General features: G+C 43.7%; 1 protein-coding gene across 2 annotated transcripts in view; it reads right to left on the bottom strand.

Annotated features, from left to right (window-relative positions):
* SWAP70 (switching B cell complex subunit SWAP70) overlaps positions 1 to 3531 on the bottom strand; it is a 99343-nt gene extending 95812 nt beyond the window's left edge. For both annotated transcript variants that reach the window (XM_002755036.6, XM_035265747.3), the window contains exon 1: positions 3350 to 3531. In XM_002755036.6, the coding sequence (XP_002755082.4) occupies positions 3350 to 3448 (99 nt within the window). In that variant the 5' untranslated portion in view covers positions 3449 to 3531. The remainder of the gene's footprint in view (positions 1 to 3349) is intronic.
* Positions 3532 to 22175: the final 18644 nt, after the last annotated feature.

Raw genomic sequence — 22175 nt, 5'->3', positions numbered from 1 at the left:
CATGACAAAATCCTATCTCTACAAAAAAATACAAAAATGAACTGAGCGTGATGGTTCACGCCTGTGAGCCTAGCTACTTGAGAGACTGAGGCTGGAAGATCACGTGAGCTGAAAAGCAGAGGCTACAGAGAGCTGAGATAGCACCAGTGCACTCCAGCCTGGGTGACAGAGTGAGACCCTGTCTTACACACACACATACACACACACAAAAGTGTGAAAATCTTGGCTCACACTTGGCAGTAGCTAAAAAGTTTTGGCTACTACTTAAAACTATGACTTTGGGCAAATCACTACATATCTCATCTATCATATCTATAAAATTAAGAGGTAGGCCAGGTGCGGTGGCTCATGCCTGTAATCCCAGCACTTCTGGGAGGCCAAGGCGGGCAGATCACAAGGTCAGTTTGAGACCAGCCTGGCCAATATGGTGAAACCTAGTCTCTACTAAAGATACAAAAATTAGCTGGGAGTGGTGGCACACGCCTGTAGTCCCAACTACTCAGGAGGCTGAGGCAAAGAATCCCTTGAACCCGGGAGGCAGAGGTTGCAGTGAACTGAGATTGCACCACTGCACTCCAGCCTGGGTGACAGTGTGAGACTTCATCTCAAAAAAAAAAAAAAAAAATCAAGAGGTAATCTGGGAATACCTGGAAAAAAGGAATAAACTTTTATTCTCCTCTTAAGATCTTTAAAAGAAAAATGATGGTTGAAAGCAAAAAATGTAATATTGTCTGATGGGGATTTCAGTGTGTAGATTAATAAATATGAGAATTACAACATAAAGCAGTGAGGGTAAAGGGACCTATATGGTGATAAGTTTTATATATTCTTCTTAAAGTAGTAAAATATGAACTCTAAGTACACTATGAAAAGTTAAGGATGGATATTTTAACTCCTACAGCAAGTACTAAAAAAAAACCTACACAAAGAAATATAGTAAAAAACTCACTATTAAAATGGAATACTGGCTGGACACAGTGGGTCACACTTGTAATCCTAGCACTATGTGAGGCCAACGCAGGCAGATCATCCAAGCCCAGGAGTTTAAGACCAGCCAGACCAACAAGGTGAAACTCCACTTTTACTAAAAAAAAAAAAAAAAAAAGCCAGGCATGGTGACACAAACCTGCAATTGCAGCTACTTGGGAGGCGTGAGAATTGCTTGAACCCAGGAGGCAGAGGTTGCAGTGAGCCCAAATCACACCACTGCACTCCAGCCTGGGCAATGGAGCAAGACTGTGTATCAAAAAAAAAAAAAAAAAAAAAAAAACTAAACATGGAAGAAAAGGAGAGGACCAAAAAAACCCCACAGAAACCAAATTATAATAAACCATATTAATAATTATATTAAATGTAAATGGCCTAAAATATGCTAATTAAAAGATAGAGATTGTCAGAATCAATTAAAAAAAAAAAGACCCAACTACATGCTATTTATTAAAATCTTACTTTAGGGCCGGGCGCAGTGGCTCGCGCCTATAATCCCAGCACTTTGGGAGGCCGAGGCGGGTGGATCAGGAAGTCAAGAGATCGAGACCATCCTGGTCAACAAGGTGAAACCCCTTCTCTACTAAAAAAATACAAAAATTAGCTGGGCATGGTGGTGCGCGCGCCTGTAGTCCCAGCTACTCGGGAGGCTGAGGCAAGAGAATTGCTTGAACACAGGAGGCGGAGGTTGCGGTGAGCCGAGATTGTGCCATTGCACTACAGTCTGGGTAACAACAGCAAAACTCCGTCTCAAAAAAAATAAAAAATCTTACTTTAAATAAAATGGCATAGGTAAGTTAAAAGTAAAAATAAAAGTAAAATGTAGCTCTACACATAATTCCCCCAAACTGGAAATAACACAAATTCTCAAGGATGAATAGCTAAAAACTACCATACATACATACAATGGAATATAACTTAGCAATTTAAAAAATTATTGGCATGCACAACAAAATGGATTAATCTCTAAAGCATTATGCTGAGTAAAAGAAATCAGTCTCAAACAGTTACAAACTATATGACTCATTTACAGAAAAGGAGAAGGTAAAACCATAGCAATTAGAAGAGAGCAATGGTTGCCAACAGTTAGGGGTGGAGATAAAGCAACATGGATATTTTTAGGATGACAGAACTGAGAAAGCCATGGTTGTGGTGATAGTTATATAAATCTATACATGTGTTGAAATACATAGAATTGTACACCAAAAGTCAATTTTACTGTATGTTAATTTAACATAAAGTAAAATAAAAATTAAGTGGATGATCTCCATGGACCCTTCCAGACTATGATTCTATCAGTGAGAAAAAGAGAGGAGAAGAAAAAGGAACACAAAGAGAATGCTAAGTCCTGTTGGCATAAAAGCCACTACTCACAAGAATCTGATTACTCTACAAAAATATACAAAACAAATCCAATCTTAAGAATTCATTCCGAGAAGGGGCTAAGAAAACTGGACATTTAGATCTAAAATGTGTATATTTTTAAATGTCTATGAATGGCTCTTCTTGTCTGTTTCTGTATTTTCTACTTTGAAGAAGCTGCCAATTTCTCCTGGCTGAGTGCCAATTTCCCTGCTTGGGGTTACTCAATTTACAAACATCCTTTTATTTATAGCTTATACTCTGGAGTCTCTCTCAGCGGTCACAATAACGACTCTGCAAAAGTGACTGCTTTTGCAGGGTGCCAGAAAGATCAGCGCTCCTCACCCGAAACTAAGGTCCCTATTGGACACAGCACACCCTGTTCACTAGTTCCAGACCTAAAGATGGTGGGCGGGAGGTCTTCCCAAGTCCGAAAGCCTCCCAAAGTAGGAGGACGCTGGAGGCCGGACTTTGGGGCATTTCTGCCGTCTCCGGACTGCCTAGGCGCTTCCGGGGCAGCTGACCATTTTGAGGACTGTGCCGGTGATGGGCTGTGGGCTGCAGAAGGTTCAGCCCAGCGACCTTGGGCAAGTCCCTACTTCTCCGCGAGTAAGAAGAAAATTCTGGGAAGGCTGTGTAAGGGAGCTTCCCATCGCCGCCTCAGAATCCACTTTCTGCCCCCCTACCCCCGCTTCTCCAGCGCCAAGGAACCACACTTTCGCCTCACAGACTTCATCCCAGCCTTAGGCCCTCCACCCATCCCAGTCCCCGGGAACCCAGCAGGAACTAACGCCTCCAGCCGAGGGCATGACCCGAAGGCAAGGCGGAGGCATTAAACACCAAATCCCAGTCTCAGCCCACTCCGCCCCAAGTGGGCCTCCGGGGAGCATTCCGGCCCGCCCCTCCCTGCGGTCAAGGCCCGCCAGGTCCGGCTTCCACCAGGGAAGTGCAGAGCGCGCCAGGGAGGATCGGGCGAGGGGTCGGGACAGGAGGCGCCCACCTTGAGCTGCGACTTGGAGACTTTGCCGCTGTGGTCGTGGTCGAGTGCAGTGAAGGCGTGCCAGATGGCTTTGAGCAGCTCGTCCTTCAGGCTCCCCATGGTCGCTGCCCTGCTGCCCTGCTGCCCCGCCAGCCCCTCCAGCCCAGCCAGCCCCTCCGCGCCTCGGACACCCCTTAGCCTCCACAGCCACCGCCCGCCGCGCAGTCACCTGACCCGCCAGGTCCCGCCCCCGCCAGGCCCCGCCCCGCCAGGCCCCGCCCTGCTGCCGGCGCGGATCTGGAGGGCGCACACCGCAGCCGAAGCTTGGATTCTGCGGGTTAAGTCTCCCCTGGTGGCAGGAATGCCTGGCCCTCTGTGTCAGCCAGGACGATAAACACATCCCCCCAAATGTTTCCCAGACCAGCTTGGACCATTGTGGGTGTTCGAGTACAACGCCCCACGCAAATGATCCCCTATCTTGGGGAAAAACCCGAGAGAGTAGGTGAGCAGCTTACCCGACCCCTCCCAGCGCCCCGCAGTGAAAAAGGGAGCCCTGTTCCTGTCCTGGGTACGTTGTCACTGAGGAGGCCGAAGAAGACCCGGGAAAGTCCCCGGACGGGCTCAAACGCTAGCGCAATCCCAAGTCGGGGAGATGCAAGGCGGCGGGAAGGGGCAGGGAAGGACCTCAAGGGAAGTTTGTTCATTTCGCAAAAGTTTTTTCATGCATACTCTATCTTGGGCTCTAGGGACACAGAGACGAGGTTTAAGGGCAGTTTAGAAATCAGGATCAGGCAGCATTTTTCTTCCTAACCCCTAGCTGTTGTTCAGTTCACATCTTAGGAAGGGTTTGACCTGGGTAATGCCTCTCTGTAGTGTTTCTGTGCTTGCAAAATAGGAGGTTTGGGCCGACTCCAGCAAATCACTCCACCCATTTTACAAATCAGAATAGATGGACCGTTTAAAAGAACGTCAAGCCTAGAAATGTGTTCCCTTGATTGCAGCTGTTGAATTAATATCTGTTCACAATGGTCATTTGATCTCTTTGGGCTTCACATTATCCTGTATAAAAAGAGTACGGTTGCGCCAGATGTTCTGGAAGGGTTCTTCCAGCAATGGCATCCTAGGATAATAACTGTTGCTAACTAACTACGGTCTGATTAAGTCACCAAGCTCAGTGCCTCTTCTCTCCAATCCTAGACCAAATCTGAACAGTTAGGAGAAAACAATAAACACCAAGAGTTTTTTAAATGACCTGGTTCTTAAAGTTTGGTTTTGTTTTGCTAAAAGTTCCTTAACGCACATTTTTGCCTTATTAAGAAAAGATCTTCATAAGAAAGAGATATTTGGAAAGAGCAGAACAAAAGGAGCTTTTTCAGTAAGTTTGAGATCAAAAGGGAACTGGTGGGGAAGAGGAGAGGATGGCCCCACTGAAGAAAGAAGGGGCGGGAGCAAAAGGTTGCCAGCCCCTCACTGTGCTGGTCCTGAAGGTCCCACCCCATTTCATCACTATTTGTCAGGACTTTTCTTGCCCTGCCAGAATCCAGTTTCTATCACTTATCTTCCCCAATTCCAGCCCAAGTCTGCCAGTCAGCAAAAACACATGGTTTAACCTCTAATTTATTCATGCCAACTCAGCTTACCCTGAATAGTGGCAAAAAAAAAAAAAAAGGAAGAAGAAGAAAAAAGAAAGAAAATGTTTAAAACTCCTTATTCTCAAGGTTCAGTTTAACCACTATATGACACTCCTTCTTTTGCAGTATCTGGAAGCACCGAACATATTTCAAAGCCTTTTTTTATGACAAGACCAGGACATTGTGGACTTCCAAATTTCTACTTCACCCATAATCTTCATTCACATAATCCAACAATTTTTTTTTTTTTTTAAGATGGAGTCTCTGTTGCCCGGGCTGGAGTGCAGTGGCACAATCTTGGCTCACTGCAACCTCTGCCTCCCGGGTTCAAGTAATTCTCCTGCTTCAGCCTCCCAAGTAGCTGGGATCATAGGTGCCCACTGCCACACCCACCTAATGTTTGTATTTTTAGTAGAGACGGGTTTTTGCCATGTTGGCCAGGTTGGTCTCAAAGTCCTGGCCTCAAGTGATCTGCTTGTCTCAGCCTCCTAAAGTGCTGAGATTACAGGCGTCAGCCTCCACACCCTTCCTATCCAAACAAATTTTAAAGTAGCATGATGTCATAGAAAGCACTGTGCTTTTCCTGGGTGCAATGGAATACCTGTAATCCCAATACTTTCGGAGGCTGGGGTGGGAGGATTGCTTGAGGCCAGGAGTTCAAAAACAGCCTGGGCAATGTAGCAAAACCCCATCTCCACAGAAAATTAAAAATAAGAAATAAAGAAAAATAAAGAGTTGTGCTTCAGAATCTAACAGATTATATTAATCTAATGTTGTATATATAACCAATTAACCCACAATTTAGCAGCTTTAAAACCATAATAAACATTATCTTGTATTTTCTGTAAGTCAGGAATTTAGAAGCCACTTCGCTATATAGTTCTGACTTGAAGTTTCTTGGGAAGTTGCAGTAAAATATGGGGCTATAATCATTTGAAGGCTAGGCTGGTGAAGGAAAATCTACTTCCAAGGTGGTTCACTCACACGGACCGGTCATTCACAGAAGCCCTCACTTCCTCTCTATTTGGGCCTGTCCTCAGGCTGCTTGAGTATCCTTACAACATGTCAGCTGGTTTTCAATTGATTCAAAAAAGAGAAAGATGGAAGCTGCAATGTTTTTTTTTTTTTTTTGAGACGGAGTTTCCCTCTTGTTACCCAGGCTGGAGTGCAATGGCGCCATCTTGGCTCACCACTACCTCCGCCTCCTGGGTTCAGGCAATTCTCCTGCCTTAGCCTCCCGAGTAGCTGGGATTACAGGCGCGCGCCACCACGCCCAGCTAATTTTTTTGTATTTTTAGTAGAGACGGTGTTTCACCATGTTGACCAGGATGGTCTCAATCTCTTGACCTCGTGATCCACCCGCCTCGGCCTCCCAAAGTGCTGGGATTACAGGCTTGAGCCACCGCACCCGGCCCCCTGCAATGTTTCTTATGATCCACCATCACAAGTCATTCACCATCATTTCTGCAGTGCTCTACTGATTGCTTAGGTCAAATCTATTTTTTTTTTTTTTGAGACGGAGTTTCGCTCTTGTTATCCAGGCTGGAGTGCAATGGCACAATCTTGGCTCACCGCAACCTCTGCCTCCTGGGTTCAGGCAATTCTCCTGCCTCAGCCTCCTAAGTAGCTGGGATTACAGGCACGCGCCACCATGCCCAGCTAATTTTTTGTATTTTTAGTAGAGACGGGGTTTCACCACGTTGATCAGGATGGTCTCGATCTCTTGACCTCGTGATCCACCCGCCTCAGCCTCCCAAAGTGCTGGGATTACAGGCTTGAGCCACCGCGCCCGGCCCCCTGCAATGTTTCTTATGATCCACCATCACAAGTCATTCACCATCATTTCTGCAGTGCTCTACTAATTGCTTAGGTCAAATCTATTTTTTTTTTTTGAGACGGAGTTTCGCTCTTGTTATCCAGGCTGGAGTGCAATGGCACAATCTTGGCTCACCGCAACCTCTGCCTCCTGGGTTCAGGCAATTCTCCTGCCTCAGCCTCCTAAGTAGCTGGGATTACAGGCACGCGCCACCATGCCCAGCTAATTTTTTGTATTTTTAGTAGAGACGGGGTTTCACCACGTTGACCAGGATGGTCTCGATCTCTTGACCTCGTGATCCACCCGCCTCAGCCTCCCAAAGTGCTGGGATTACAGGCTTGAGCCACTGCGCACAGCCCTGGTCAAATCTATTTTATTTGGGAGGGAAACTTCCAAAGTGTATGAGTACCCATAGGCAAGAATCATGGGGGTCATCTTAGAAGATGACTATCCCACAGATGTCGAGCAGAATTCAGGCTTCCCCGTTTACTCATCTATGAGTAAATAAGGCTACATTTCCTCATATGTAAAATGGGGATGCTAATATTTATTTTGCAAGCCTTTTTTTTCTTTTCTTAATTTTTATTTTTTCATGAGATCTTTACAGAGGTCTATTCTGAAAGACTGATATGAAGTTTAAATGAGAAGCTAGTATGTGTGAGACCCAGCATCAGTATCATGGTATCTGACAGTGATTCATGCTTGTACTTTGTCAATTAGATAAGTTGAAATCTAGCTCTTCAAATGTCTCTTCCCAATATGGTTCCAGGATAGGATTGTCCACAAGAGAATTTTGTGTAAGTTTGGAAGGAGCAAGTAAGATTTGTTTAAGATTTGGAAGCAGCAGCCCTTGTATTCTGAAGGTTGATGTTAATATCACATGCTGCCACAGACCATAGAGTTGTTACTGATCTGCTAATATACTTTGTTGGCACAGAGCATTAACTGGGCCACAGTGCTTTCAGCTCCCAGCAGATTTTCTATTTCAGCTTCTACAAGCCCTGGGGCAAGGCACCATGTGTAGTTCTGTGGTAAGGGCATTAGTTTATGCTGCATATCACATGCTCATCGGTGTGAAAGATAGCTGTGAGTTCCATTTTGTCCTCATGGGTTCCAGTTTGTCCTGTGGATTGTAGTTTGTCCTCCCTCTCCCTCAGTGCATTCCAACTTTTCTTCCCGATTGCTAGCCCTGATGACCTATCATAAACTTCAGGCCCATTGCTGGATACAAAGGGAACAGCCTTCCATGGCCATTCATCAGCTTTCCTTTGTGATCTCCCATTGGTGACTTTTCTGATTGTCCAGCCATCTTCTTTCAGACCTTTTCTTCCCTAGCTTCTCCTGCAATTTTGTTGTATCCAATTCTTAGAATAAAGCCTGGTTCCACAGTGGTGGCCACTTCCCTGATCAGCCCATAACTGATAATGAAATTGGTGAAGTTAGATACTGCAACAATGAAAAACATGTGTCATCGGCTTTAGACAGGGATGGGCAGAAACCAAAAGGGCCTCAGATGAAGTCATGAAGGACAGTGAGGGAACTTTATTGAAGGTTCGTGCTTTGAGTTGACTTGTGTCCCCACCAAAATTCATATTGAAATTGTAACTCCCAGTACCTCAGAAGGTGATTTTATTTGCTCTTGTTTTGGGGTTTTTTAGTGACAGGGTCTCACTCTGTCACCCAGGCTGGGGTACAGTGGTGCAAGCTCATGTAACCTTGGGCTCTTGGGCTCAAGTGATCCTCCTGCCTCCACCTCCCAAGCAGATAGGTGCATACCAGCATGCCCAGCTAATTTTTTTTACTTTTTTTGTAGAGATAGGGTCTTGCTATGTTGTCCACACTGGTCTCAAACTTCTGGCCTCAGAGGATCCTCCCACTTCAGTCCCCCAAAGCACTGGGATTACTCACATGAGCCACCGCACCCATCCAGAATGTGATTATATTTGAAGATAGGGTCTTTACAGAGGTAATTCACTTAAAATGATGTCATTAGAATGGGTCCTAATCCAGTATGACTGGCATCCAAATTTTGGACACAAATATGCACACAGAGAGAACACCATGTCAGCCTGAAGACAGATCAGAGTGATGGATCTACAAGCCAAAGAATGCCAAACATTTCTGCCAGCAAGCAAACCATGAGAATCTAGGAGAAAAACATGGGACAGATCCTTGCTCACAGTTCTTAGGAAGGACCAACTCTACCAACACCTTGATCTTGGACGTCTCGTCTCTAGAACTGTGAGACTGCCAGGGCAGTAGCTCATGCCTGTAATCCCAGCACTTTGAGAGTCCGAGGAAGGTGGGTCACTTGAGGCCAGGAGTTCAAGACCAGCCTGGCCAACATGACAAAACCCTGTTTCTACTAAAATACAAAAAATTAGCTGGGCATGGTGGCACATACCTGTAATCTCAGCTATTTGGGAGGCTGAGGAATGAGAATTATTTGAACCTGGTAGGCGGAGGTTACAGTGAGCTGAGATTGAGCCACTGTACCCCAGCCTGGGTGACAGAGCGAGACACTGTCTCAAACAAACAAACAAAAAAACCAGAACTATGAGATGATAGATTTCTGTAGTCTAAGCCACCAGTTCTATTGTTTAAGCCACCCTGTATCTTGTTACGGCAACCTTAGCAAACTAATACAGTTGGATAAAAGGCGACCCCTGTCTATAGTGGCAGAAAGTTTGCCAGCACTGTTGTCTGAGGTAATGTAAAAAACAGAGTAGCCCAGTATGTGGTGTGCACCTACAGACCCAGCTACTGAGGAGGCTGAGCCAGGAGAATCACTTGAGGTCAGGAATTCAAGGCCAGCCTGTGCAACATATTGAGACATAACTCAACAAAAAAAAAAAGAAAGAAAGGGTATCTAATGAAAACTAGAAAGCAGTTAATGATCTTGTATCTCATGGGTTTTGCTAGGGAGTTTCCAGTCAGAATGTTGAAAATGCCAAGTGGTGTATTCTATTTGTCTAAGACGAAATACAAAAAGTTGAACTAAGAAATTGTTCAATTTTCAAGCAGCACTTAGAGAGAATATTAAGAAGTCAAGACTTGCTAGATTCAAAAACAAACCTATTTCTAATCTCTAGTATCTCCCAACAAAAAGACTTTCACAGTGGGAGGTGGCCTAATAGCAAAGATTAAATTGAATACACTTCAAATAAAGTATGGCCTCTGGGTAAAAATAACCTCAGAGGGCTGTGCATGGTGGCTTACACCTGTAATCCTACACTCTGGGAGGCCAAGCCAGGAGAATCACTTGAGGTCAGGAGTTCAAGACCAGCCTGGGCAACATAGTGGGACCTGATCTCTATAAAAATAAAAAATAATAATCTCAAGGGCTTTTTTCAGCTCAGGGAACAGCTATAAGATTGAAGAGCATGCTTCATAGACATTCCCAATTAGAAAAAAAGGCTTCAGGAATTTTAAAAGCATTATCTCAGAGTATCTTGATTCTAAGTCCAAGGAAGAGAGAAAATAGTCTTTAAATACTTTAGGGGGCCAGACATGGTGGCTCATGCCTGTAATCTCAACACTTTTGGAGGCCGAGGTGGGTGGATCACTTGAGTTCAGGAGTTCAAGACCAGCCTGGCCAACATAATGAGACCCCACCCCCCACTTCTACCAAAAAAAATATTTTTTAATAGCTGGAGAGGCTGGTGTACACCTGTAGTCCCAGCTACTCTGGCGGCTGTGGTGGGAAGATTGCTTGAGCCTGGGAGGTCAAGACTGCAGTCAGCAAGATCTTGCCACTGCACTCCAGCCTGGGTGACAGAGTAAGACCCTGTCTCTTAAAAGACTTTAGAGTGTGGCTTTTGTCTAATAGAGTGAACCTCAATACTGTTAATAGAAAACTCACAATGTTTTTAAGATAATTATATTGGTAGAAGCACCATAAACAAACTGAAAAGAACGGATAGTTCAAAATGAAAAGAGACCTTAGGGCACCAAACTTTACACGGAGATAAAGCAGGCCAAAAAGACAACTTATTTGCAAACGTTGGTTATTTCTTATGGAAAAGGAAGCAACGCTAAATGCAAAGCCAAGAGTCTAAAGGGAAGAGCTGAGAGTCACAGAGAAAAACTCCCATGGAGCAGTTCTAGGCCTTAGTCAAGGAACTAGAAATATATGCCTGAGTGGGTTTCAGAATTGCTATGGGCCAGTAACTACTCTGTGCCTCTCATTCTTCCTCCCTCCATGGTTTTCTTTCTTTTTTTTTGACACCAAGTCTCATCTCACTTTGTGCCCCCAGGCTGGAGTGCAATGGCATGATCTTGGCTGACTGCAACCTCTGTCTCCTGGGTTCAAACAATTCTCCTGCATCAGTTTCCCAAGTAGCTGGAAGTATAGGCACACGCCACCATGACTGGCTAAATTTTGTATTTTTAGTAGAGACGGGGTTTCACCATGTTACCCAGGCTGGTCTCGAACTCCGGTCAACTCACCCTCCTCAGCCTCCCAAAATACTAGAATTACCAGGCCTGAGCCATCTTGCCTGGCCCCTCCACCTTTTTCTTTTCTTTCCTTTTCTTTTTTCACTCTGTCACCCAGGCTGGAGTGCAATGGCACAATCTCGGCTCACTGCAACCTCCACCTCCCAGGTTCAAGCAGTTTTCCTGTCTCAGCCTCCTGAGTAGCTGGGATCACAGGCACACGCTGCCACACTGGCCAATTTTTTATATTTTAGTAGAGATGGGGTTTCACTGTGTTGCCTGGTCTCAAACTCCTGAGCTCAGGCAATTCACCCACCTTGGCCTCCCAAAGTGCTGGGATTACAGGCATAAGACCCTGCATTCAGCCCATCATCCACCTTTTTCAACTGGAGTATTTGCTAAAATGTTACTGTCCTTACATCATCGTTACATGTTGGCCAGTGTGCAAAATAGAGTTAACCAGAGCAGGAAAGGTCAGCTTAAGCCAGGCACAGTGTTTCATGACTGTAATCACAGCACTTTGGGAGGCCAAGTCAGAAGATCACCTGAGCCCAGGAGTTTGAGACCACCTGGGTGACATAATGAGACCTCATCTCTACAAAAAAAAAAAATTAGCTGAGCATGGTGGTGCATGCCTATGGTCCCCAGTACTCAAGAGGCTGAGATGGGAGCATCACTTGAGCCCAAGAGGTCGAGGCTGCCGTAAGCTGTGATTGCACCACTGCACTCCAGCCTGGGTGACAGAATGAGATCCTACCTCAAAAAAAAAAAAAAGCAAAAAACTAGCCAGGCATGGGATGCATGCCTGGAGCCCTAGCTACATAAGAGGCTGAGGCAGAGGGACCACTTGAGCCCAGAAATTTGAAGCTACAGTGAGCCATAATTGCACTACTGCACTACAGCCTGAGCAATAAACCAAGACCCAGTCTCTAAAAAAGAAAAAAGACAGAAAATTCTGCTTCTAAGCTTAGCCTTTGTTTGTTTTGTCTCGTTTTGTGAGACAGAGTCTCACTCTGTTGCCCAGGCTGGAGTGCTCCGTCTCCCACACTGGAATGCAGTGGTGCAAGCTCCACTCCCAGGTTCATGTGATTCTCCCACCTAGCCTCCCAAGTAGCTGGGACTACAGGCACGTACCACCACACCCAGCTAATTTTTACATTTTTTGTAGGGACAGGGTTTTGCCATATTGCCCACCTGGTCTTGAACTCCTGAGTTCAAGTGATCCACCCATGCCAACCTCCCAAAGTGCTGGGATTACAGGCAAGAACCACCACACCTGGCCACTTGGCTCTGTATCTTCTTGTGGTAGTAAGTCTTAACCATGAATACGACTATACACTGAGTCCTGTGAGTCACTGTAGCAAATCATTGAACCTTAGGTAGGGGATGCCTAACTCAGGCAAGAGACACAAATAACTTGTCTCTAGTTCATAGCTCTTCTGATCAAGAGATTGCAATCAAGGAGCCTCATTCACACCTGAACCTAATTTATATGCGATCCTGAACTTCAAGCCAATGCCATGAAAGGGACATGAATTGTGGTGGCCTGTGCGGTTAATTCTATTCCTTCCTATAGACACACATCAAGGAAGTCTAATTCCCCTCCTCTGGAATATGGGCTAGACTTCGTGACTTGTTTCAGCAATAGAATATGGCAGAACTGGGACTTCTGAAGCTAGGTTGTAAAAAGCCATATAAGTTTTCACCTGGATTTCTTGACATTTTCATTCTTGGGTCGCTCCCGCTTGGAAAATTCCTGCCATGCTGTAAGAAGCTAAGCCACATGGAAGGGCTGCATGGAGAGAGAGAATAATGCTGGCCAACCCCCAGCTGTTTCAGCCACACAAGCCCACAAATCAGATATGTTAGGAAAGGAAGAAAGGAACCACCTGGGACATTCTGTACCCAGCAGACACTACATGGAGCAGAACTGAATCCCAGACATATGACTTCAGTCAAGCTCTTCTTGCCATCTCCAGCCATTTGAGGCAACCCAGCTGAGACCTCCAACATCAGGAAACAAAGACAAGCCATTCCTGCTCGGCCCTGCCCAAACTCTGACCCACTGGATCATAAGTATAATAAAATAGTAGGGCCAGGCACAGTGGCTCACGCCTGTAATCCCAGCACTTTGGGAGGCTGAGACAAGTGGATCACAAGGTCAGGAGTTCAAGACCAGCCTAGCCAAGATGGTGAAACCCCATCTCTACTAAAAATACAAAGATTAGCCAGGCATGGTGGCAGGCACCTGCCATCCCAGCTATTTGGGAGGCTAAGGCAGAGAATTGCTTGAACCCAGGAGGCAGAGGTTACAGTGAGCCAAGATCACCCCACTACACTCCAGCCTGGGTGACAGAGTGAGACTCCATCTAAAAAAAAAAAATAGTATTGTTTTATGCCACTAAGTTTTGGGGTGGATGGGAAAGGGATGAAGGGGGAATTCTAAGAAGTCTCAGGGAGATGAAATGCTTCTATAGTGTTAAAAATGTACAAATAAGTATGGGGAATATTTTTTAATTTGTTCTGGCTGCACGGACTGTGTTCTTTTATTTAGGGTTAGCTTAGTCATGGCTGACACTTAGTCATTGCTTTCTAAGAGTTATCCTGCTAAATACTACAAAGGTAAAGTAGGGGTTGATGTATGAGAGTATACACTGATGAACATGCTGGTCTGTTGGGATCAGAGAAGGCTTCAAATGAAAAATTAACTATGAGTCTGGATTCTGAAGGATAAGTTGCAATTAACTGGGCAAAAATGAGGAAGAGGCTTTTAGACAGATCAGCCTGAAGGAGAATGATTTAGTCAAGAAATCCAAGTGAAGGCCAGCATGGCTAGAGTGTGATGAACACTGGGAAGAATGCTGAGATGAGAGAAGGGAACTGGTTGGCATCTGAGTCTGTTAATCCAGGAGCACCAGTCCTGTCAGTTACCTCAGTAGAGCCCTTATCTTCCCCCAAATACCCTGTAATCAGTGGACACAATCTGGCAACAGGAAGCAGAAATGTTGACTGTCTGTGACTGAAGTTGGCAGATGTGATAGTGGTATCCAGCCCCTGCCCATTGGGTTCCCCTGGCCACTGGGTTCAGCAGTAGCTGATAGCATCTTCATTACTCCCATTTCCTGAAGAAGAAAGTCACTTCTGATTCCATGGTAAGTTTTGTAAGCTAGCCCCGGGATTTAAGCAGAGCCTTAGGAAGTTAGGCCTCTGTCATATCTTCACAGTCAGGTGAGGTTGTAGGCTCCTTAACTGGCAAAAACAACAACCCTCTCTGCCTCACAGGGTTATTTTAAAGAATGAATAAAATAATAACAGCTGTGAAAGCATGGCATAATCACGATAGCCTATCCAAACAGGAGGGGTGAGTGACAAACATGAGGAAGGAGAACAATAATAACAGAGTTCTGATGCCAAAGAGGACAAAAGCCTCTGATGCCTTGGGGTTCAGTGGTTTGCTCAAGGTACAAAAGCAGCAAAACATGATCTATTAATGCTAAGAACTGTGTGACAGGGCTAACTTTGAAAGACCTCTCAGACATTACAAACTGGAGTTTTGGCTAAGCCCAGGATTCTATGCAAAAATCCCAATTTAGTGATAATTCCACTGGGACCAAGGCTAGATCTACTGCCACATTGAATGCATGAAAATCCATATCGGCCTGACCCACTGAGGACAGGGGCAGGAGTACAGTCAGGAGAAGCTTACTACATGTGGCATTTGAGGCTTGAGAATTAGTTGAAGTTCACAGATAGCTATAGAGGCTCAGGTGGGAGGATCACTTGGTGGAGGTTGCAATGAGCCAATCAATATCACACCATTGCACTCCAGCCTGGGTGACAAGAGCAAAACTCTGTCTCAAGAAAAAAAAAAGAAAGAAAAAAATCCTAAAATTCATATGGAATTTCAAGGGACCCCAAATAGCCAAAACAATCTCGAAAAAGAATAATAAAGCCAGAGGCCTCACACTTCCTGATTTCAAGACTATTACAAAACTACAGTAATCAAAACAGTGTGGTACTAGCATAAAGACAGACATATACACCAATGGAATAGAATAAAGAGCAAAGAAAGAAACCTTTGCATATATGGTCAAGTGATGTTTGACAAGGGTGCCAAGCCCCTTCAATAGGGAAAAGACAATCTTTTCAACAAATAATATTGAAAAAAAATGGATGTCCACAGGCAAAATAATGAAGTTGAATTCTTGCCTAACATAATATACCAAAATTAACTTGAAATAGATCAAAGACCCAAAGGTAAGACCTAAAACTCTTAGCAGAAAACATAGGACAAATGTTCACATTAGATTTGGCAATGGGTTCTTGGCTTTGACACCAAAGACACAGACAACAAAAGAAAAAATAGACAAAGTGGATTTGTCTATTGTCTTAAAAACTCATGAAAGTTTTTAAATGTTGTGTATCAAAAGACAACCTCAACAGGGTAAGAAGACAATTCACAGAATGGGCAAAAATATTTGCAAGGCAGCCGGGCAAGGTGGCTTAGGCCTGTAATCCCAGCACTTTGGGAGGCCAAAGTGGGCAGATCACCTCAAGTCAGGAGTTCGAGACCAGCCTGACCAACATGGAGAAACCCCATCTCTACTTAAAAAATACAAAATTAGCTGGGCATGGTGGTGCATGCCTGTAATCCCAGATACTCGGGAAGCTGAGGCAGGAGAATTACTTGAACCTGAGAAGTGGAGGTTGTGGTGAGCCAAGATTATGCCATTGCACTGCAGTCTGGGCAACAAGAGTGAAACTGTCTCATATATATATATATATTTGCAAGGCATGTATCTCATAAGAGTTTAATATTTAGAATATATAAAGAACTCCTCAATCTCAACAACAACAAAATTCAAAGTGGGCAAAAGACTTGAATATTCAAAGAAGATATGCAAAAAACCAGTGCTCAGCATAACTAACGTTGATTAGATGCTCAATCTTACTAATCATTAGGGAAATGAAAACCAAACTGCAATGAGCTATCACTTCACACCCATTCGGATACCTATTATCAAAAAAAGAAAAGAACGAGTGTTGCCAAGGATGTGAAGAAATTGGAAACGTTGTGCACTGATAGTAGAAATGATATGACCATTGTTGAAAACAATATGATGATTCCTCAAAATGTTAAAAATTGGATTACCACATGATCCTGCAATTCCACTTCTGGGTATTACCCAAAAGAATTTAAAATGCGGTCTCGGCTGGGTACAGTGGCTCACACCTGTAATCCCAGCACTTTGGGAGGCCAAGGCGGGCAGATCACGAGCTCAAGAGATTGAGACCATCCTGGCCAACATGGTGAAACACCGTCTCTACTAAAAATACAAAAATTAGCCAGGCATGGTGGTGCATGCCTGTAGTCCCAGCTACTTGGGAGGCTGAGGCAGGAGAATCACTTGAATCCAGGAGCCAGAAGTTGCAGTGAGCTAAGATAGTGCCACTGCACTCCAGCCTGGTGACAGAGCAAGATTCTGTCTCAAAAAAAAAAAAAAAAAAGAAGAAGAAGAAAAGAAAATAGGATCTCAAAGGGATATTTGTGTATCCATTTCATAACAGCATTATTCACAATAGCTAAAAAGGAAAAGTAACCAGTGTCCATGGATGGATGAATGAATAAGTAAAATGAGGCATGTGCATACAATGGAATATTATTCAGCTTTAAAAAGGAAAGAAATAGTGATACATGCTGTGTGGATGAACCCCAAGGACATTATGCCAAGTAAAATAAGCCAGTCACCACAAGACCCGCGTTATATGATTCCACTTATATGAGGTACTTACAGAGTAATCTAAATCATAGACACAGAAGTAGAATGGTGGTTGCCAGGGAATGTGGGAAGAGGAGAATGCGGAGCTGTTGCTTAATGGGTATAGATTTAGTTTTACAAGATGCAAAGAATTATGAATGGTGATGATGGTTGCACAATGTTACAAATGTATTTAATACTACTGAGTATATATTTAAAATACTTAAGACGGTAAATTTTATGTTATATGTATTTTCCCACAATTAAAAAAAAAATTAGGAAAAAAGGCAAGCCCATTAGTGAAATCTCAGGACAAGACAGAGAGGAGGGGAATCTGGTATAAAACCAGAGGTGCAGAAATAAGGAAGAACAGGCCAAGTCAAGGATCCAAGCCCAAGGGCAAGAGGCAGAGCCTGAAGAAATGCCTGAGATTTTCTCATGGTTCCTAGGGTCAAAGGCAAGAGTATAGCCTGAGGATTTGTGGGTAATGCCCAGCTCAGGTGCAACATACATGTACAGTTGATGCTTGAACAATACAGGTTTAAACTGTGCCGGTCCACTTATATGCGGATTTTCTTCCGCCTCTGTCACTCTGAGACAGTAGGGTTAATCCCTCCTTTTCCTCCTCCTCAGCCTGCTCGTCATGAAGACATTTATGATGATCCACTTCCACTTAATAGTTAATATATTTTCTCTTCCTTAGAGTTTTCTTAATATTTTATTTCTATAGTGTTATTGTAAGAATACAGTATATAATAAATATAACATATAAAATATGTGTTAACTGTTTATGTTTATTAACTGTTATTCTATTCCATTAGTCTATATGTCTGTCTTTATGCCAATGCCATACTGTTTTGATTACTATAGCATTGTACTTTTTGAAACAAGGAAGTGTGAGGCCTCCAGGTTTATTCTTCCTTTTCTGGCCAACAGGAGGCTATTAGTAGTCAAGTTTTGGGGAAGTGAAAAGTTATACAAGAATTTTCAACTACATGGGGTGAGGATAGGGGTCAGCTAAAATTAAGGAGTAGCTTAAAGGGAAGCCCATGAAAGAGACTAAGATTGAGAAAGTGCAGCCACAGCAATGTGCAATGGCTCATGCTTGTAATGCCAACACTTGTGGAGGCCAAGGCAGGAGGATCACTTGAGGTCAGGAGCTTGAGACCAGCCTGTGCAACATTATGAGACTTCATCTCTACGAAATTGCTTCAAAAATTACCTAGGTATGGTGGCACATGCTACTCAAGAGGTCAAGGTGGAAGGATCTTTTGAGCCCAAGAGTTCAAGGTTGTAGTGAGCTATGAGTGTACTACCACACTCCAGTCAAGGTGACAGGGCAAGACTCTGTCTCAAAAGAAAAGAGAAAGAGAGAAAGAGGAGGAAAGAAGGGAGGGAGGGAGAGAGAAAAGGAGGGAGAATGGAAGGAAGGAATGCCACCAGAGGGGTCCAAAATCTCCCCTCCATCAAAATCATCTCCTAAGTGTGAGGAAGCAATATAAATTGCTTTAATATAGATTGCTTCCTCACACTTAGGAGAAGATTTTGATGGAGGTGTGAATGACCAATGTTTAGTCATCTAGGGTATTAACCTACAATTGTAAATTAATCTCCACTGGATGACATTTTAGCCTATTTGACCTAGGAGTGGCAAAGAAAGCTTCAATTATGGCTACTCTAGCCATTGACTTCAGCTTGCGGGAGAGAAGCAGAGGAGACAGCTGGAAGCAGCTCGGAAGCCCCACTGAAGTCCTAATTCTGGGATACTCACGTGTTTCCTCTTCCCAACATCTTCTAATGAAGACATCTATGGTTTGAATCTGAGGCAAACCTCTAACTGACAGCTATATATCCATAGAGATTGTGGGCAACTATTGGCATCCAAGTAGGACAGGGCAAATACTGGTCTCCAAGGTCTAGTTCAGCCTCAGGCTGAATATCCACCTGTCCTCTGCCCCATTATTGACTCAGTAAGGACAGAACAACTCAAATCACTGACTCCACAAGAAACGGATGGGAGAGAGTAGTAGAGAAGAGGTCATCACTCTCCATTCATCCTCTCCCTCTGGGAAAGCATCGAAGATCTTTTCCTCCATTCTTCACTCCCTTTTTTTCTCCATGACTTCCTTTTCTCTTTCCTCTCTTTCATCCACACATATGTATTGAGCATCTTCTGTGTATCAGATATTGTACTAGGCACTGGAGATCCCACAGTGGACGTGAATGTAAGGCCCTTTCCCTCATGGACTTATGGTTTGGTGCAGTCCTGACCCTTCTGCTGATGACTTGAGGAGGCCATGCCATGTGGGTGCTGCTGAGTCACTACTCCAGACGATACAGCAGGCCTCACAGCAGCTTCCTCCTCCTTCCCATGTTTCCAGTCCCCCATTATCTAATCTTTATTAATAGCATGATTCAGACGTTTTAACAGCCAGGAAAGGAAGGATTGAATCTGCAAAGTCAGATTTTTTTTTAACAACATCTGATTTACGCACCATTTTGTAACACATTATCAGACCTTCTTTTTACCTGGTTATTAAGCGACCATGAAAGCTGTTCAGTTTTTCCTGTTCTTGGTATAATTCCTGCTTTTTTACGTAACTCTTTGGCTTACTCACAAGTGCCCTGAATACACTCTTCCCTCATTACCAGAGAGAAATATATTTTATACACAAAATAAACTTAATGAAAGAAATAAAACAGGCTGGGCACAATGATTCACACCTGTAATCCTAGCATTTTGGGAGGCTGAGGTAGAAAGATCACTTGAGGCCAGAAGTTTGAGACCAGCCTGGCCAACATGGTAAAACCCCATCTCTGTTGAAGAAAAGAAAAATCAGCCTGGCATGGTGGCACGCACCTGTAATCCCAGCAATTCAGGAGGCTGAAGTATGAGAATTGCTTGAACTCAAGAGGTGGAGGTGGCAGTAAGCAGAGATCATGCCACTGCACTCCAGCTTGAGCAACAGAGTAAGACTCTGTCTCAAAAAAAAAAAAGAAATAAAACAGCCAAAATTATTAGGAACACAAATAAATTCTATATTTATCCTCCTTTTGTATCATGATTACCTTTTTATATACGTCTTGCAACCTTCTCACTTTGACTCATAGACTTTTACAACTGATATAATTAACTGTAATTATTATTCCTTTTTGATGCTCAGAAGAATCACCATGTGACCATTGGGAACCTTCTTTGTTTGGCTCCATCAGCATTATTTCAAATACTTTTTTTTTTTTTTGAGACACAGTCTTACTCTGTCACCCAGACTGGAGTGTAGCAGTGAAATATCAGCTCACGGGGAATGATCCAAGATGGCTGATCACTAACATCTTGGGATTGCAGCTCCCAGTGAAAGTGCAGAGAACAAGAGGACGCCACACTTTCAGACAAATTTTGGTCACTCACGGAGCAGAAGATTCCCAGTGGAGGAGTGCATGGGTCGCCAGCGTGGCTCTTGTGGCCAGCGCAGCAGTTTTGCCGGCACCTCGGCACTGCAGTTCTTGGTGCATAGTACACGGGACTGGTTCCCCTTCTGACTGAGGTTTGGAGGAGCTGCACGGGTCTCCAGCGCGACTCCTGTGGCCAGCGCAGCAGTTTTGCCGGCACCTTGGCACTGCAGCTCTTGGTGCAGAATAAACAGGACTGGTTCCCCTTCTGACTGACATTTGGAGCTCCGGGAAGGCAGAGTCACCTATTATGGACTCAAGAAGGAAGCCAGACTGTAGATTCCCAGGCAGAAAAGCACCATCAGTCTTAACGCCGCTGTTTTGGCTGGTGCATGGGTTGCTCATATTTCAGCCCTGGGAATTAACAACTTGGACGTCCACTCAGAGACCTAATTTGAAAGTTAGTAATTACAAAGACCATAGGTGGATAAATTTACTATGATGGGAAGAAACCAGCGTAAAAAGGCTGAGAATACTCAAAATCAGAATGCCTCTCCCTCTACAGAGAATCACACAGTTCCTCATTAACAAGGGAACAAGGCTTGATGGAGAACGAGCGCATCCCATTAACAGAATCAGGCTTCAGAAGATGAATAATAAGAAACTTCTGTGAGTTAAAAGAACATGTTGTAGCCCAATGTAAAGAAACTAAGAACTTTGAAAAAAGGTTTGACGAAATCCTAATGAGAATAGACAACTTAGAAAGGAATATAAGTGAATTATTGGAAATGAGGAATACAATACAGGAACTCTGAGAAGTATGCACAGGTTTAAACACTCGAATTGTTCAAGCAGAAGAAAGAATAACAGAGGTCGAAGTCCAACTTAATGAAATAAAATGAGAAGACAAGATTAGAGAAAAAAGGATAAAAAGGAATGAGCAAAGTCTCCAAGAAATGTGGGACTACGTGAAAAGACCAAATTTACGTTTGATAGGTTTACCTGAATGTGACGGAGAGAATGAATCCAAGCTGGAATATATTTTTCAGGATGTTATTCAGGAAAATTTTCCTAAACTAGCAACGCAGGATAATATTCAACCCCAGGTAATACAGAGAACACCGCAAAGATTCCTCAAGAAGAGCAACCCCAAGGCACATAATCGTTAGATTCACCAGGGTTGAAACAAAGGAGAATATACTAAGGGCAGCCAGAGAGAAAGGTCAGGTTAATTACAAAGGGAAGCCTATCAGACTTACAGCAGATCTCTCAGCAGAAACACTACAAGCCAGAAGAGAGTGGGGTCCGATATTCAACATCCTTAAAGAACAGAACTTTCAGCCCAGAATTTCATATCCAGCCAAACTAAGCTTCACAACTGAAGGAAAAATAAAATCTTTTATGAACAAGCAAGTACTCAGAGATTTTATTACCACCAGGCCTGCTTTACAAGAGCTTCTGAAAGAAGCATTACACATAGAAAGAAACAACCAGTATTAGCCTTTCTAAAAATATACCAAAAAGTAAAGAGCATCAACATAAAGAAGAATTTACATCAATGAATGCATAAAACAGCCAGTTAACATCAAATGGCAGTAATCCTAAATTTAAATCGACTAAATCCCGCAATCAAAAGATACAGCCAAAACCCAACGGTATGCTACATCCAGACCCACTTCACATGCAAGGATACACAAAGACTCAAAACAAAGGGATGAAGAAAGATTTACCAACCAAATGGAGAGCAAAAATAAATAAATAAATAAATAAAAAGCAGGAGTTGCAATTCTCGTAGCTGATAACATAGATTTTAA

Source organism: Callithrix jacchus, chromosome 10, assembly GCF_049354715.1.
Source record: "Callithrix jacchus isolate 240 chromosome 10, calJac240_pri, whole genome shotgun sequence".
NCBI lineage: Eukaryota > Metazoa > Chordata > Mammalia > Primates > Cebidae > Callithrix > Callithrix jacchus.
The sequence above is the reverse complement of the archived record's forward strand: the minus strand, read 5'-3'. Positions and strand labels throughout refer to the sequence as shown.